At 39.6% G+C, this 18,018-nt stretch overlaps 1 protein-coding gene and 1 non-coding gene across 2 annotated transcripts; both read right to left on the reverse strand.

Annotated features, from left to right (window-relative positions):
* Positions 1–1,391: 1,391 nt before the first annotated feature.
* LOC113904194 (cholesterol 7-alpha-monooxygenase) lies at positions 1,392–11,812 on the reverse strand. The gene is made up of 6 exons (XM_027561028.1): positions 11,642–11,812; positions 9,249–9,489; positions 7,479–8,056; positions 5,255–5,385; positions 3,675–3,850; positions 1,392–2,860 (listed from the first exon to the last, which is right to left on the reverse strand). The coding sequence occupies exons 1-6, from the start codon at positions 11,716–11,718 to the stop codon at positions 2,561–2,563; spliced, it is 1,503 nt and encodes a 500-aa protein (XP_027416829.1). The 5' UTR covers positions 11,719–11,812; the 3' UTR covers positions 1,392–2,560.
* Positions 8,582–8,654, reverse strand: TRNAG-CCC. The gene has a single exon. It is a non-coding gene; the product is annotated as a tRNA-Gly (tRNA).
* Positions 11,813–18,018: the final 6,206 nt, after the last annotated feature.

An 18,018-nucleotide genomic window follows, 5' to 3' on the forward strand; every position in this document is an offset into this window, starting at 1 on the left:
GGAGTAATTTTGACTTTCAAGTGTTATTCTTTAAGAAATATGTATTTCATAAGAAGTATATATTGCCATAGACAGTGATTCCTCTGCTAGAGCCAGGTAAAGTGATTTGAAAATCTTAGGGAAAGGATTCATTACTCAAGATGCCATTAAGAACATTCATATTTCATGAGAAGAGGTCAAAAATATCAACAGGAGTTTGGAGAAAGTTGTTTCCAAACCTTGATAGATAACTTTGAGAAGTTCAAGACTTCAGTGGAGGAAATAACTGCAGATATGGTGGAAATAGTGGGGGGAACTAGAAATGGGGTCTGGAGGTGTGAGTGAGTTGCTGCTTCCTCAGGATAAAACTTTAACATATGATGAGTTCTTCTGATAAGTGGTATCTGGAGATGGAATCTACTCCTGGGGGAGATGCCATGAAAGTAGCTGAAGTGACAACAAAGAACTGAGGATACGTAAACTTAGTTGCTAAAGCAGTGGCAGGGTTTGAGAGGACTCACTCCAATTCTGAAAGAAGTTCAAACCATCAGGTAATGATTAGCACTTTTTAGCAATTAAGTATTTTAAATTAAGGTATGTACATTGTTTGTTCAGGTATAATACTATTGCACATTTAATAGACTAAAATATACTGTAAAAACATAACTTTTATATACACTCAGAAACCAAAAAATTCTTGTGACTTGCTTTATTGGGTTGGTCTGGAACCAAAGGAGATCCAACCAGTCCATTCTAAAGGAGATCGGTCCTGGGTGTTCTTTGGAAGGAATGATGCTAAAGCTGAAACTCCAGTACTTTGGCAACCTCATGCGAAGAGTTGACTCATTGGAAAAGACTGATGCTGGGAGGGATTGGGGGCAAGAGAAGAAGGGGATGACAGAGGATGAGATGGCTGGATGGCATCACTGACTCGATGGACGTGAGTCTGAGTGAACTCCGGGAGTTGGTGATGGACAGGGAGGCCTGGCGTGCTGAGATTCATGGGGTCGCAAAGAGTCGGACACAACTGAGCGACTGAACTGAACTGGAGCCAAACCCATTATATCTCCAGGATGTGTCTGTATGAAATATATTAGGGAACCATATTAGAAATTTAGTCTAAAACAAATTTTTTGTAAAAGGGGATTTTGTTAATCTTGGGGCACATGTAAATGAGTTTAATTTTCTTGATATGAAAAATAACTTACATGGGAGATAATCCCATGGTTATATTATTAATAAATTCAATTACTAATGAATTAAATAAATAGATTTAAAATCTTTAATGAATTTTATAAAGTATGGAGGAGATTTTTGAGTGAATAATTATTTTGATTTTTCTATGAGATGCAAAATGAGCAAAATTGTTGTAACTTAGTAGGTGATCGCTTTAAACATTTGGAATACTTAAAAATTTAAAACAAAAATTCACACTTTTATTTCTGAAAAGTGAATCATTTCAACATTAGCAAATATTACAATATATCTTAGTATTTGTAGTGCAAGGAAAAAGTTAAATATAATTTACAATATATACATAGAGAAATATCAGTAAAGTATTACAGTTCATAACTCCAGTACTTAAAATATTTCACTAAAGCACTGTTGTACACAGTAGCTGAACACTGTCCTATAGCCTAAACTATATTTCCTTTGATTACAACTTGTTTAAAGATAAAAAGTTTTCAAATAAAACACAATGCCAATTTAATGAATTCTTTGCAGTTTCATATCCAAAACATTCAGATGGTCATTATCATCCAATTTTAATTTTAAAATACATCACATGAGAGCTACATTGTTTTCATGGATGCATGTTAATAACATCAGAAAAAAACCTGCCTTTTCTGGAAAAAAAATCTTCCAATTAATATGAAATCTAATAAAAGTGTAGGTAAAATGATTGAAACCTGACACAGATATTAGAGTTTCCAGCAAAAATAAATTAAATATAAAGAGAATATAGTAAGACCATCTTTAATGTTCTCAAGACATCAAGACAGTCATTTTAAAAGCTATAAATACTAGATATAAGGAAAGCTGAAAAAAATTTTTATTAAAAGGCATGATATAATCCTTTAAAATATCCTCTGTAATATACATCTATGCCCAAAGAGCCCCATATCTGATCAGAAAGTCATGCATTTTCACTAAAACGTGAATGTGTACCTTTTGTATAACCGTGGGAGGTTTATATAAAAATAAAACAGTTTCCTTAGGAAAACAAAAAAAGAAGAACTTTTGCCAAATACTCTGGGAAAAAACAAGCAAAAAAAAAAGACTTTTTCCTCTGAAAATAATAAAGTTCAGTTCCTGGCAATGTGAACACTCACAGACTTATTCAAATGAAAACAAATTATTGGGCTTCTAGAAACTAGTTTCTTTTTTTTTTCACTTGCAGAGTCTGAAACAGCATCTGGAAACCATCACCAAAACGTTAAGATTCACAAGCAAGCACTGCTGGGCAGAAGGGAACCTGCTGCACCGTCGTACTGCCACTAAACACGTCTGCCCACAGGGCACCGGTGAGTGATGGTGCCCGCAGCCTTGTAACAGCACCAGGGGGCCTCCAAGCATATGTTCACGAATGCTTGAATTTATATCTAAACTCAGTATCATATAATGGTGGTAAAATGCCCAAGCCTGCCCGGGATTGGTCCAAAGGTGGACATTTGACACAGCTCTCCACAAGCTCCAGTTCGAAATAGGAAAGCATCAGGATCAAAAACTGCTTGATTTCCTGGACAGCGAATAATCTTCCAGGACATATAGTGACTCCTGACCCAAAGGGCATGTAGTAATATTTTAACTTGAGTCCATTACTGTAGAAGGTGGTCTTTGTCTTCCCATTTTCATCAAGATAGCGATCATATTTAAAAGTCTGCAATAAAGATACAAAGGAAACAAATGCATAAGCTAGTTTAAAAAGAATCTTTTTCTAAACCTGGAAGTTCCAAAGGGTTATTTTCTTTTTTAATCCAATATATGAGTAACATAGCACATACCCTACCTTGAATCAGAAAGTAATAAGAAATAGGAATTTAAAGAGAATTGAGGGGAATGGGAGAGCTTTATACCTACCATCCTACCTGGGTGACTAGTTCCTCCCTCCCTTAGGCAGAACGAGAAAGAAGGATTTACATCAGAAATTAGAGGAGTCAGTATATTAGCCTCTAATTTCCTAGACTTGGGAAGAGGCACTTTTTAAGGAAGGAAGGAGGCAGCTTTATTATTGCAACTGCAGATATAATCTATTAGAGATTGTTGTTGTTGATATTTAGTCGCTAAGTCATGTCTCACTCTTCTGGAACACCATGGGTAGTAGCCCAAAAGGCTCCTCTGTCCATGGGATTTCCCAGGCATGAATACTGGAGTGGTTTGCCATTTCCTCCTCCAGGGGATCCTCCTGACCCAGGGACTGAACCTGTGTCTCCTGCATTGGCAGGTGGATTCTCTACTGCTGAGCCACCAGGGAAGCCTCTAGTAGAGATATGATGTCAAATACCAAGAATAAAAATTAAAATTTCAGCCATCATCCAAATTCTCCAAAATATAATATGAATATTTGACATTAATAAAAGAGACAATCCCTGTGGTTTCAATGATCAAATGAATTCTGCAGTGGTAAATTTCCTCTTTATTTCAGTCTGAGTACACATCACCCGGACACTGAACTTTGATGAACAGTCACTTACCAACGGGTCTGGGTAGATTTCTGGATCTAAATGCATTAACTGTGGATAAAGAGCTATGATGTCATCTTTGCGGATATTATAGGAACCGTCCTGGAGGTGCAAAGTGAAGTCCTCTTTAGCAGTACGGATGTTGAGGGAAGCACTGGAAAGTCTCAGAGACTCCTTGATGATACTGTCTAAAGATTTTAAGAGGAATAAAGGAGGAGAGAAAAAGAAGAAGAAAGAACAAAGTATTTATAAGGCCATGTAATCTAGAGTCTGATATACCCCTAGCAGCCAGTAACACAAACCTAAACAGACTAGGGGAAGCTGGCCAGATCCAAATTTCTCAAACTTTTTTATGTGCTGTGATCAATGGTTTAGTTGTGCCTAATGTATTTTTAATCCAATAATCTGAGTTATAATCTCTTGATATAATCTTGATCATCAATGAGAACTAGACTTTCATAATTTTAGAGAAAAACAATCTTATTTCTACATGATACTAGACATCTAATAATTACAAAAAATCAGTAAATAACTTTTATGTGAATTATTCAAAGTTTATCACTTTTGATATTTAATATACTAACACTTTTTTATGGAAATATTTGTTCAAGATGCAGCTTCACTTTGGTGTCTATGTTGCTGTTTCTGCTGCTAAGTCACTTCAGCCGTGTCCAACTGTGTGACCCCATAGACAGCAGCTTACCAGGCTCTTCCATCCCTGGGATTCGGTGTTTATAAGAACCTGTACTTATCATTACACTGCCTGGGGTTATGTGAGTACACCCTGCATTCTCGTAGGGACATAAAGGGACACAAAGAACATGCTGAGAATAGCTGAAATATATGATGAGACCTTCCAGTTTCTGTCCTTTTAATTGTCGTGCTTTAAGTGCTCATCACACAATTGTGCATAAAATCATAGCACGTTAGCACTTGATTTCACAAATGAGAAAATAAGGTCCCCAAAGTGAAATGACATGTCCGAGGTCTCCACAGCAAGTCAGAGTCCTCCCACGGGGCCCGTGCTTCTTGCCTCCCTGTCCCTTCCGCTAAGACACACTGCCCCGAAAGCATACACTGGTTTCTTTCCTCTAAAGAAACGTAACAAAAGCAAGAGAAAACTTTTTTCTTACTTAAAAACATAGTACTTCTGTATTTCTATAAAATCCAGAGAATCAAACATTTTTCAATGAAATAACCGTCCACCCCATTTCCCAACCCATGCAGCTAATTGTGGTTTCATGGTGATACCTTTTCCCCTTTGATTTCATGCACACGAATAATGTACTAACTATAAGAAGAGTGGTAAAAGCAGTAACAAGGGAGGAAGTGCAGAGAAGAGCTTGAGAGTATAGGGTCAAGAGCTCCATGTCAGGCTGTCACTGGTTCCTCCATCCCATCCCAGGCTGTGACGTAACCTGTAAATGCCCGTCTGCTCACTTGTTATATAGAAACAGTACTAGTCTCCAGGCATAGGGTTGCTGGAGGGTCAGATGGGACATAACGCCTGCAACAAGTAAGTGTGTGATGTGAGCTGACGATCGCGGGTAGGAGGACACAGAAAATAACACGGAACACACACACAAGCACACCTAGCACGGGCATGTTGTCCAGCTGTGTCTGATTCAAATGAATAGGACTGTCTTCAAAGCTAACTTTTTGACCAGCATTCTCTAGTGTTTTATTTACTTCTTCAGTGGCCGCTTTCATTGCCTCCGGGTTTCTATGAAAAGTTAAGAGAAAAGAAAAGATGTACAGAGCATAAGTTTTTTCTCTACCAAAAAGTCTGCAAATAGGCATTTCCCCCTTCTTTTAATCAGATACAGGTCAAGATACAGAGAAGGTGATACAGGGACATTCCCATTTATTTTTTACTCTGTTTTATAGTTGTGCTTTTAAAGTATTTTTCTAGTTACTCCAGGCCTTAGTTGGAGCGTGTGAACTCTTAGTTGCGGCTTGTGAACTCTTAGTCCCTGACCAGGGATCGAATCTGGGCCCCTGCACTGGGAGTATGGAGTCTTAGCCCTGAACCACCAAGGAAATCCCTATAGTTTTTTAAGTCCTTGGATATCAGCAAGAACTGATGAAAGGGTCTCGCTACATAAAAGTAAAACTTTGGCTAGACTTTTAAATAAGTGATTCTAGTGAGGATTAAGTGGTCAAAGTAGTCATTACATGGCAAGTGAGAGAGAAAGTTGCCTCCAAGATAACGATTCTAAAGTACTAGCTAAACTGCCAAAGGAAATTTAAATTCACTCTTAAAATCCCTATGATTCCACATGAAGCAGCTTTTCCACTTGTATGATAATGTATTCCTCTGACACTTGGACCTGTGAAATGAATGTTAGGACACTGACACTCACTGGATCCTCAGCACGTGGTGAGGTGTCCATGGACCAGGATCACAGTCTCAGAAACATCTGATTGATGTTTCTGCATGACTGTCAGGAAATCACTACTATTGCTTATAGGATATAAAACTGCTGTTGTAACCTTGCTGTTAATATGTGAATTTACTCCAGACAGAGCTTTCCGAAGTAAACATTTTAGAAGACATTTAATCTTTGAGACAGATGAGTTTTTTATCTGAAATTAAAAAATATATATATTTTAAAGACATAAAATTAGAAGCCCTCAACAGAACTTTGGCATTCCCAATCCAATTGAAGAGTAATTTTGTGTCTGTGCAACATCCAGTTTAACTGGAATAATTCAATAAAACGTTTGAATGTCAAATTCCCAAAAGACTAACCTTTGGGAAAGAAATCACGTTATGCAAAGTTTATGTTGCATCCAAGTTTTTTTTTTATATACAGTGTTTAAAAGGCAAGGCTATGGCTTTTCCAGTGGTCATGTACGGATGTGAGAGTTGGACTGTGAAGAAAGCTGAGCGCCGAAGAATTGATGCTTTTGAACTGTGGTGTTGGAGAAGGCTCTTGAGAGTCCCTTGGACTGCAAGGAGATCTAACCAGTCCATTCTGAAGGAGATTGGCCCTGGGATTTCTTTAGAAGGAATGATGCTAAAGCTGAAACTCCAGTACTTTGGCCACCTCATGCGAAGAGTTGATTCATTGGAAAAGACTCTGATGCTGGGAGGGATTGGGGGCAGGAGGAGAAGGGGACAACAGAGGATGAGACGGCTGGATGGCATCACTGACTCGATGGACATGAGTCTGAGTGAACTCCGGGAGTTGGTGATGGACAGGGAGGCCTGGCGTGCTGCGATTCATGGGGTTGCAGAGTCGGACACGACTGAGCAACTGAACTGAGCTGAATTTAAAAGGCAAAATCTAGCTAAATTCCATCAATAACAGTATATTATGATTGATTCATAGGTATTAGAGTTGGTCAAATAGTATTACAGCAACCACTGAGTGAAAAAACAGCTAATGTAGGCAGGCTGAAGTGACTTAGCAAGCATGCACGCACTGTCCTTTTTGCTGACAGTTCATCAGCAATCATATAAGGATATTTTTATGATTATAAAGACCAAATTCATGCACTTAAAGAGGCGTCATGAAGAACAACCTGGCCTTAAGGAGAAGGGCTCTGGGTGCAGACAGCCTCATTGACCCTGTACCAGTACGTTCCTTTCCCCAGGATGATCAGTCTCTGCTTCTATAAGATGCATTTACCGGTCACAGCTCTTTTTAGAGGATCAGATGAGCCGATGTAAATGTTGAACATTTACGAGGGTAAATGCCACATTCATGATTGACAGCATGAGAAGGTACCATGAGTTTTTCTTTGAGTTACAATGGTTGAATTTCTGCTTTCAACTAAAATAAAGAAATTAATGGATAATCTGCTAATTACCTAATCATCTGAAACAAGCTCCAGAAAGTGGCTGGAATGGTGTTTGCTTGCGATGCCCAAAGGACTGCGAGGAGTGACTTGGCTCTCTCTGTGTCGTCCAAAGTGGCGAATGTGTCATTCAAAAATCTGACCAGCTCTGAGATGTGGTCTCTTTCTCTGAACTTCTGGAGTCTCAAGCCCTCCGTCAGCTTCTCCCGGGCGTAGTGTCCTGTCTTGAACACGTGGATGGGGAAGCCAGCCACCAGGGCGGGAAAGATTTTGTCAAATTGCTTGAAGTTGTCCAGGCTGTTTAGAATGAGCGCCTTTTGGGCATCTTGCCCTGCGAGATCGCGGCCAAAGAGCGTCAAGTAGCCAGCTTCAAACATGACCCGGTAGCAGAAGGAGTACATCCCCTCGGTCACCCAGGTGGGTGTGGGGGGCTGTGGTGGCCCCTGGGGTCTCAGGACAAGCTGGAGGTTTCCCATCATGGCTTCCGTGAGGGAGCTCAAGGCGTCACCCTGCAGGGTCTTGATGATAGTTTTGCTTATGGTATCAGTGGTGTTTCCATCGCTCGGGTCAATGCTTCTGTGTCCAAATGCCTGATGGGCAATAAAATGTGGGGAGAAAAAGAAATTAAGCCTGACCCGGGACTAGTAAATGAGGAGGGCATGGCAACCCACTCCAGTACTCTTGTCTGGAGAATCCCCTGGACGGAGGAGCCTGGCAGGCTGTGGTCCATTGGGTCACACAACTGAAGTGACTTAGCAGCAGGAATAGTAAACAGCGTGATTCTTCATGATTCTCTACTTGTTAAAAAAGGGGAGGAGGGGGAACCAGCCTTCCCACCTGCAATTTCATAGCAGTTATATTTGAAATAACTCTTCAAATAAATGGCCAAATCACGTCCTTCAAGGCCAACTTTAAGTCCCAGATTATCAGTGAAACTTCCTTCCTTGTACCACTCTGCTGTTCTCTTTCTTATTTTTCTATGCTTCTACATTTATTTGCATGTTAATTTGGCATTAATCAAGAGTATTTCTTTAAAATGTTTATTTATTTATTTGGCTGCACTGGGTCTTAATTAGGGTACTTGGGAACTCTTAGTTGAGGTATCTGTGATCTAGTTCCCTGACTAGGGATCAAACCCAGGCCCTCTGCATTGGGAGTGCAGAGTCTTAGCCACTGGACCACCAGGGAAGTTTGAAGAATTTTTTTTTTATCACTGGTTCTCTTTCATATTCTTTGTAGATATATCTTAACCAGATTTTAAGTTACTTAGGAGCAGAGACCAGGTCTAATATTTCTTTGCAGAAACTCAGTTAATATTGATTCATTTTTCTCTGTAGAAGAGCCTTTTAAAGTGATGCCAAAATATATGGACAATTCCTTAACAAAATTAAACAATTGTGTGGCATGAGTGTGGTAAAACAACTATTGAACGTTAAGTTCCCACGTGCACTTTGGGTGGTGTGTAAAAATTATTGACATGAGTGAGTTTTTAATCTGTCTTATACAGTACCGTCTACTCCAGTAAAACATTTAGTTTTTATTTCACCCTCGTAAACTGGTTAGAAAATGACAAATCTATACCTATTTCAACTTTTTAAATGGTTAGTACCAAGAGATTATGTCCAATTTGGTTTATTGTGTTTCTAAGAATCTTCATGTAAGTGTAGCTCTCTTCAACATCTCTGTCTTTCAATTGAAGTACATCAGAATGGTTAAATAGATTGACATAGACAAGGTAGAAAATAAGCAAGTCTAATGTTATGTAAATGCAAATCTGGTTACCTTTGCAGAAGCAGTAAAGTGAAATTTTTTCCAATCAAAGTATTTTCCATGGCACAGTACTTTATGATATGACAAGGGATTTGTGATGAAGTGGACATAGTTTCCCATCAGTCTGCAGGTGAAAACGTGACCATGTTTCCTTTGATTCGCCCTGAGGAACTCGAGAGGATTGGCACCAAATTGCAGAGCACAACCCAGATACGGAATCAGCCCATTCTCCAGAGGGGGTTCGCCCATCTGCCTGTAAGAAACAAGATGGTAAATATGGAAAACTGTACATAGTTCTTTGTTTATTTTAAGTTTACTACCACTGATGTCAAATTTCAAACTCTATAGTTTATTGATTTTTTTTGGTTGATGGGGCCCTGCTCCTTTACTAAAATAATGAGTCATCTTAACTTAGTAACATGATATGTTGGTAAAAATGATAGATAAATCCATCCATCCATGCATCCATTCAGCAAACACGTATATGTATGTGTGCACACGTGTGTTTCTGTACAGTATGCTCAATCATGTCCAACTGTTTTGCAACTCCATGGACTGTAGTCCGCCAGGCTCCTCTGTCCATGAAGTTTCCCAGGCAAGAATACTAGAGTGGGTTGCCGTTTCCATCTCCAGGGGATCTTCCTGACCCAGGGAATCAAACCCGCATTTCTTGCATCTCCTGCATTGGCAGGGGGATCCTTTACCCCTGCGCCACCCGAGAAGCCCTTACTAAATGTCTAATATATGCTGCTCATTCTTCCCAATCATGAGGATAAAAGGATCAACCAAGGCCAATAAGATTTTTGCTCTCAGTGTAGAAATGAAATTACATTGTAGTGTTTATATTTGTTTCTAGGCATTGTTTGCCTGAGTATCTCAAAATGTTTTATTTTATTGTCTTCTCTAAAGGTAGCATACTGAATGACAGAAAGGATTGCAGAATTGAAGTTTTAAAAATCTTCATAGTTTAAACATTATTCTGTAATGATAGTTGAAGAGGGGAATCTGAGAAATTAGCACATTATAGAATGAAATTGAATAAGATAGGTATTGACATGGTTATTGATTATAATTTAATGCTCTTTCTTATAATCTAGCATTATAATTTAATGTTCATGCTATTTTAAATGTTTTCATTTAATAAAATAAACATTTATTTTCCAACAGAAACCACTCTCCCTCTTTGTAGAATAACATAGCATAAAATAATGATTTTTATTTTTGTAGTTTGCAGGTAAGCAGTTTAATTAAAAATAGAAATTACTAAGCCTGAATTAAAATACTGAAAAGGAAAAAAAAAAAAAACCTGTTAAAAGGTGGACAACCCATAGCAACCTACATAGCTGAAGATATGCAGTGGGTAATTCTGTTTTGGAGACTGACATAGTTGAGAATATTTATATGCCCTCCCCCAAATGCTCTTTGAACCAATCAGAAGTTAAATAATTATGGTGGATATATCTGACTTTATTGTATTTCTTCAACCAATTGTAAATGATGCACACAAATAAGTGATGTCTCATGTGTTTAGCAGTTTCCCAATTCACCATGATTGATTATCATTAGTAATAATAATAGATTCTTAACCCTGATGTTAAGGGGACATGGGTTTGATCCCTGGTCTGGGAAGATCTGACCTACCGAGGAGCAACTAAGTCCATGTGCCACAACTACTGAGCCTGTGGTCTGGCGCCAGCGAGTCACAACCACCGAGTCCACACATCCCAACTCCTGAAGCCCGCGAAGTTTGAGCACCTAGAGCCCGTGCTCCACGACAAGAGGAAGCACTGCAGTGAGAAGCCTGAGCACTACAGCAAAGAGTAGCCCCCGCTCACCACAACTAGGGAAAGCCCTTGCAGCAACAAAGTCCAAGTGAAGCTAAAACTGAATGAATACATAAAATAAAGCTTAAAAAAAAAAAGAATAACAGGATGATCACTGCAGGCTCTATGCTCTTGTCCAGCTCAGCCTGAGTGTATACAGTGCACAAGAACTAGCTAAAAAGAGAACATTTATTTAGTCAGAGCATCTATTTAATCTACGAGATAGAACTGTGGATCCCACTGACCACATCTGTCCTTACTACCCCACACTTTATATGCACACGTGGACACACAGACATACGCACACACACAGATCTTACAAAGTTTCTGTCAGTGATGTTTAACAAGTTTGTCCATTTTTACATTAAGACTAATATATTTCAATGCTAAAAAGGAAACATTGCCATTATATCTCTTGTGAGATATAATAAAAAAGATACTTAAAATTTTTTTTAATTTAAAAATATTAAGTAAGAAAATGCCAGCATTTGTAAGTACAGAAAACCAACTCTATGGTATAACAATGAAAGTTAAATAACTTTAAATGAATGAACAAAAATGCAATTTAAAGATAAAACTTACCTTCTTCTCATTCCAAGTAGGTATAAACAACAACACACTGCTATAACAATCCCCCAAATCAAAGAGAGGCTCATCATTTTGCAAATCTAATGTGAAACCTCTGAGGAGAAGCGTCTGTGATGAGAAAGGTAAGGATGTAACAACAGACTCCAGCTAGACTTTTTATACATGGTAAGATGCTTCACTTGAGTGATCAAAGCAAACAATTAACCATCCCTATTAGGTAAAAAAATAAAATAAAATAACTGGCCTTGAACTAAGTCCACAAGTATCAGAAGAGGTTCCAAAACAATCAGAGGCCTGCCATACTTGGTAAGTTGAAGGTCACTCAAACATATGTTGACTTAACATTCAGACCTGGGAATGACAGCCAGTATTACAAATTTAGGACTCTTATGAAAAGAACAAATAAACCTGTTCAAGATGAACATATCAAATAGAGATGTAAAATATAATAAGGCAAAGAAAAGTAAGTACAAGTTATCATTAAGCTAATGATTTGATCTTGTTACCTTTAAAAAGAAATCAATTTAAATGATTTACAAGAGAGAGAGCTGTAAAGTTCAAAGGAAAGAGAACTGAGTGAAATGTTTCTGCTGCTTCACGTTTCAGTGCTTTTACAAAAGCAGAGAGATTTTACTATATATAGTAACATGTTACTTACCTATCACCCTCAAGAGAGAAAGTTTCCCACAAAAATTTATCCTCCAGCTAAACACAGTCTAGTGTTTTAAGTCTTTATTAAATTTATGACAATATTCCTTCTGTTTTATGTTCTAGCTTTTTGGCATGTAGGATCTTATCTCCCTGACCAGGGATTGAACCCACACCCCCTGTACTGGAAGGTGAAGTCTTAACCACTAGACCGCCAGGCAAGTTCCCCACAACACAGTTTATCTTAAAGCATCAAAACTTTATCAACCACTTTTTTCTAATTGAAAATAAGTTTATTAATTTTTCTGATTGTTAAAGGAGTATAGCTTAATTTCAAATAATTCAAGACTAACTGAAACATATCTTAGTAGAAAGGGAAAGTCAACTCATAATCTACCTCTGCCACATCTCCCCACTCAGAACTGTTAGCTGTTTGGTGTGTATATCCTCCCAAACTTTATTTCTTTGCACACTTACGTAGTGATTGAACGTCTATTCTGTACCAAGAACTCTTTAAAGGTATTCTGACTACAGGTATTAATAAGACCTGATTCCCTGCTTTAATGAAGGCACTATTTTCGTCGAGAGACAGATAATAAAATATAAGTCATAAAATAAGGCAAAGTGCAGAGAGCTATCAGGGCATGAGAGCAACTGTAGGCGTGGTGACTTGCTCCTCTGAGATCAAGGGATTAGCCAAGACAAAACTACAAGGACGAGAAATTCAAGAAGAAAGAGCAAATGCAGAAGTCCTGAGTTAAGGATGAGGTTGGTCTATCTAAGAACCAGAAAGGATGTAGGATACATTGGAGCAGAGTGAATGAGGGGAAGCTTGGTTAACATGTAAGACAAAAGACAGGCAAGAGCTCAGTCACATACAGGACACTTGAGAGAAGGGAAAGAGATTTTGGAGGGCGGCAGATCAGAACAGTGTCTTCAGCTACACAGACTGCTGTGTTGTCAGGTTAACAATTGAACTTGAGTTTGAAACAAGGGAGAAGAGTCAAAGGTGGAAATAGGAATCACAAGTCATCAGTGTTTGAATGATGTTTAGAGCCCAGAAACTATATCATATCACCTTGGGAGACAATGTGAAATTGAAAGTTGTGAGTCGCTCAGTCATGTCAGACTCTTTGCAACCCCATGGACTGTAGCCTGCCAGGTTCCCCCGTCCGTGGAATTTTCCAGGTAACAATACTGGAGTGGGCTGCCATTCCCTCCTCCAGGGGATCTTCCTGACCCAGGGATCAAACCCAGGTCCCCTGCATTGCAGGCAGATTCTTTATCATCTGAGCCACAGGAAGTCCAGGGAGACAATTAAGCCCAAGAAAAGAATAGAATCCAACACCAGACCCCAGAGCAGCCCATTTCTTGAGATCAGTCAGAGAGTGACAAAGAGGAGATGGGGAAGAAACAGCAGGAATAAAACTGAGAGAATACAGTGTCACAGGAAGAGGAAGATGCCCTTGAAGAAAGATGAGTGCATCACACGCTACTCTAAGGTCAAGGAAGAGGACAGAGAAAGGACCGCTGGACTCGACAAGGAGGAGATAGTTGGTGAGTCACACATAGACACACATGCAAAGGTGGGATTCCATTAAAGACTATATAGCACAAAAAAATGAATATCGTGAATGTTTCCCATGACAACACACATCTGTATGTATTACATTTGTATCTGTAAGATCTCTTCATTTTTTTTCTGTGTGTATAGTCTTCCATTGACTAAATGTACTATTATTTAGTTAACTGATTCTCTACTGGTGGGTACTTGGTCTCCAGTTCTTGGCTACAGAATCCATAGATTCATTTCATGCTTTTTTGCCTCCTTAAACAGAAACTACAAATATTTTCTCATGGGGGATTTGTGATCATAGTCATGAATATCCACCATTCCGTAGCAGTACATAGACTTTTCAGTCCATTTAGATATTTCTAGGGCATTGCACCCATTAAATACATTTAGACTGGTGTGCCTTTTTGAATTCCTGTGTCTGTTTTCTATATGACTCATCAAAGGTGAAACCTTTACATTAACTGGGCTGTCACAACAGAATGTCACAATCAGAGTAAACACAACCTAAGAGCCAACCAGTTTAACCCTTGGGTTAACCAGTTTAACCTCTCAAGCAAACAAATGACAAATGTGGAAAAAATGGTACTTGGGGCCTCTAGAAATTATCTGAAGTTTCCGGTGCATTTTTAATTTTGTCAAAATTAGAATGTTTTCAAAATGCTAAAGGAGAAGTACATTCACAACTCCAAGAAAATGTTCTTAAGCCTTGTCTTCCCCATCCCCTCTCAGCACACCACGAAACTCCTTTCAGATATAACCTGGATTCCCTTTAGCCTCATCTATTCTTCCTACTTCTTCTCTCACTGTCCCTCTTCTAGAAAAAAAAAGCCCAGGACACACACACACCCTTTTCTTCAGTGGGCTGAGGAAAAGCAGAGACACAGATGTCCATGTTCATACTTTTCTTTGTGGTTTACATCTTCCTTCTAGGATGTCACTTCTCTCTACCGTCCTGTCCGCACAAGGACCCATCACACCCCTAACATGCTGCCTCTAATCTGCCGAGTGGGGACTGAGATGCTCCTTATGTCATCACAACTCTTCATGGGTTGCAGGTAAATACCTGCAAGGTCTCCTGAGGAGTCAAGCACACCGTTTCAGGCTTGGATGCCATGGCATCTCAGTGTGGCTAGTGCAGTGATCAGAGTATCAGGAAATAGGCAAATGCCAGCTGAACTGGAAAGTCATTTACTTGCTTTTTTATTCTCTACTATGTTTCAAACTGTGAATTTTTATTACAAACACATACATACATGCTGAGCATGTGTGTCTGGCATGGGCTCTGACCTATGGGGTTTCCACAGCAACAAGACAAAAAGTAAGTGCTCTGATGCAGAAAGGAGGATGTTTGAGCTGCCAGAAGGCCTGGCATGAACCGAGCTTATATAAACACTTTAATCCCTCTGTAGTCTATCAATTTCCTCTGTATTTATAGGGTAGTGAAGGGTCCACGCTGATGTTCAGAGGAAGAGCTTGTTCTGAGCCTCAGAGAACACAGAGCCCGAATCCAACACCCCATCCCATGAACAGGGACATACAAAACTTGGGAACTCAAACTAGAGGAAGAGAAAGTAGAGAGAACTGCTCAAGCTATCTGCTTATGTAACCTGATGGCATAACTGGTTCCTTCTATTGAGAAACGCTGTAAACATACTTTACATATGTGTGATTGTTCAAAATAAAATAAGCTGTCAATATGGTTAAACAATTGAGTCAAACCAGTTGTTTTCCTGAATTCACAACCAAAACTAATTCAGTGGTGGAACATGTGTGTATGTGTGTGAGCTTGCATGCTCAGTCATGTCAAACTCTTTGTGACCCCATGGACTGTAGCCTGACAGGCTTCTCTGTCCATGGAATTCTTCAGGCAAGAATACTAGAGTGAGTACCCATTTCCACCTCCAGGAAATCTTCCCAACCCAGGGATAGAACCTGGGTCTCCTGCATTGTAGGCAGATTCTTTACAATATGAGCCACCAGGGAAGTGGCAAATCCAGGATGCAACCTCAGATTTTCTGAATTGAATTTAAGCCTTCCTCTTTTACGGGCTTCCCAGGTGGCGCTAGTGGTAAAGAATTCACCTGCCACTGTAGGGGGTGCAAGAGACTAGGGTTTGATCCTGGGTTGGGAAGATCCTGTGGAGTAGGAAATGACAACTCACTCCAGTAAAGAATACTGGCAAGAAGCCTGGAAAATTCCATGGGTAAAGGAGCCTGGTGGGCTACAGTTCATAGGGTCACAAAGAGTCAGACACAACTGAGTGACTGAGCACACACATTCCTCGTTTATAGCTCAGAACCTATGGGTGCCTGACTCCAGATTAAGGAAGAATAAGCACTCCACCTGCACATTCAAATGTAAAGTTGATTCATCAAACATGTTCTGAGCACCAAGTGTATAGAAGGCCCTGTTAAGCTAGATAGATGATTTAACAAACATTTCATTCATTCACGTTAACTTAGCACCCACTTGCTGTAAAGCACTTTCTTTTTTTTTTTAATTTTGCTATTTATTTTATTTAAATTGATAAATATAAAACATTATTTCTTGAACATGTAATCAATGTAAAGAATTTTATTTTATTTATTTTTTTAAATTTTATTTTATTTTTAAACTTTACAATATTGTATTAGTTTTGCCAAATATCGAAATGAATCCGCCACAGATGTAAAGCACTTTTTAGGTGATGGAGATACAGAGATAGGTAAGACAGGCAGGCTCAAGGGGACACAGGCAATTGACAGAAGAACAAACCCACTATTTGGTTTCTGATAAAGAAAGCATCGTGTGTATGATCAGAAAAGGTCAGGCAATGCATCAACATGTTGTGCCAAGATCCTCGCATGCTTGCTCATGTAATCAACACTAGTACATGGAATCAGACACAGTTGCCTCATTTATGGGTGGCTTCATGCTGTAATGTCCTGGTTCCAGTCCCAGCGCAGCCCCTGCCAGGCCATGTAACAGGGGAACTCCTGTTGCCCAAGGGAAAGACAGGCCCAAGGGCTAGAATTAGAGAAGTTGCTGGCTTTGCTTTTCAGTTTCACCTTAAGCTGAGCCTCTGAAGCTTATCCATGAAGCTCAACTGGACAGAGGTAAGAAGTGAGAACCATGGTCCCTTGGACCCGCTGGGCCCAACCAAGCTCCCCAGAGAGTAAGGGAACTTGGGTAGAGAGAGAAAGGAGAAAGCAGGCAGGGGGATGAGACAGAGAGAGAGAGAAAGGGAGGAAGGTAAGGAGGGCAGAGCCTTTTCCTACTTGTTATGAACTGTGCTGCTACAAACATTCATATCCAACTTTTTGTGTGAACATAGGTTTTAAAGGTCCTATATGAGGCTGAGCACTGAAGAATTGATGCTTTCAAACTGTGGTGTTGGAGAAGATTCTTGAGAGTCCCTTGGGCTGCAAGGAGATAAGTCAATCCTAAGGGAAATCAACCCTGAATATTCATTGGAAGGACTGATGCTGAAGCTGAGGCTCCAGTTCTTTGGCCACCTGATGGGAAGAGCTGACTCACTGGAAAAGACCCTGGGGAAGATGGAGGGCAGGAGGAGCAGGGGATGACAGAGGATGAGATGGTTGGATGGTATCACCGACTCAGTGGATGTGAGTTTGAGCAAACTCTGGGAGATGGTGAAGAACAGGAAAGCCTGGCAGCACTTGGGGTCACAAAGAGTCAGAGATGACTTAGCGACTGAACAACAACACGGAGCTAAGAGTGGATTCGCTGGATCATATGGTGACTCTATTGAACGTGAGGGTACTCATCAGTTAGATCAGTTAAACTGTAACTTGCTAAAGAAATAATAAACTTCACATCAAGTTTGATTTAATTGTCCTGACACCTGCCTTCACTGATCAAGCTTGATTTGTCTACCAAGGTTCGTGGTTCATGGTTCAAGGTTCAAGGTTGCCAAGAGAACACACTGGTCATAACAAACACCCTCTTCCAACAACACAAGAGAAGACTACACATGGACATCACCAGATGGTCAATACTGAAATAAAATTGATTATACTCTTTGCAGCCAAAGATGGACAAGCTCTATACAGTCAGCAAAACCAAGACCAGGAGCTGACTGTGGCTCAGATTGCCAATTCCTTATTGCCAAATTCAACTTAAATTGAAGAAAGTAGGGAAAAAAACT

Source organism: Bos indicus x Bos taurus, chromosome 14, assembly GCF_003369695.1.
Source record: "Bos indicus x Bos taurus breed Angus x Brahman F1 hybrid chromosome 14, Bos_hybrid_MaternalHap_v2.0, whole genome shotgun sequence".
Taxonomy (NCBI): domain Eukaryota; kingdom Metazoa; phylum Chordata; class Mammalia; order Artiodactyla; family Bovidae; genus Bos; species Bos indicus x Bos taurus.

What these genes read in the sequence shown, in the direction of transcription:
- LOC113904194 (XM_027561028.1), bottom strand. Translation starts at nt 11,718, where the DNA reads ATGATGAGCCTCTCTTTGATTTGGGGGATTGTTATAGCAGTGTGTTGT. An exon ending in ACTTTACTGCTTCTGCAAAG is followed by an intron (nt 8,057 to 9,248) that starts GTAACCAGATTT and finishes ATTGCCCATCAG; the next exon opens with GCATTTGGACACAGAAGCAT. An exon ending in GGACAACATGCCCGTGCTAG is followed by an intron (nt 3,851 to 5,254) that starts GTGTGCTTGTGT and finishes TAAAATCTTTAG; the next exon opens with ACAGTATCATCAAGGAGTCT.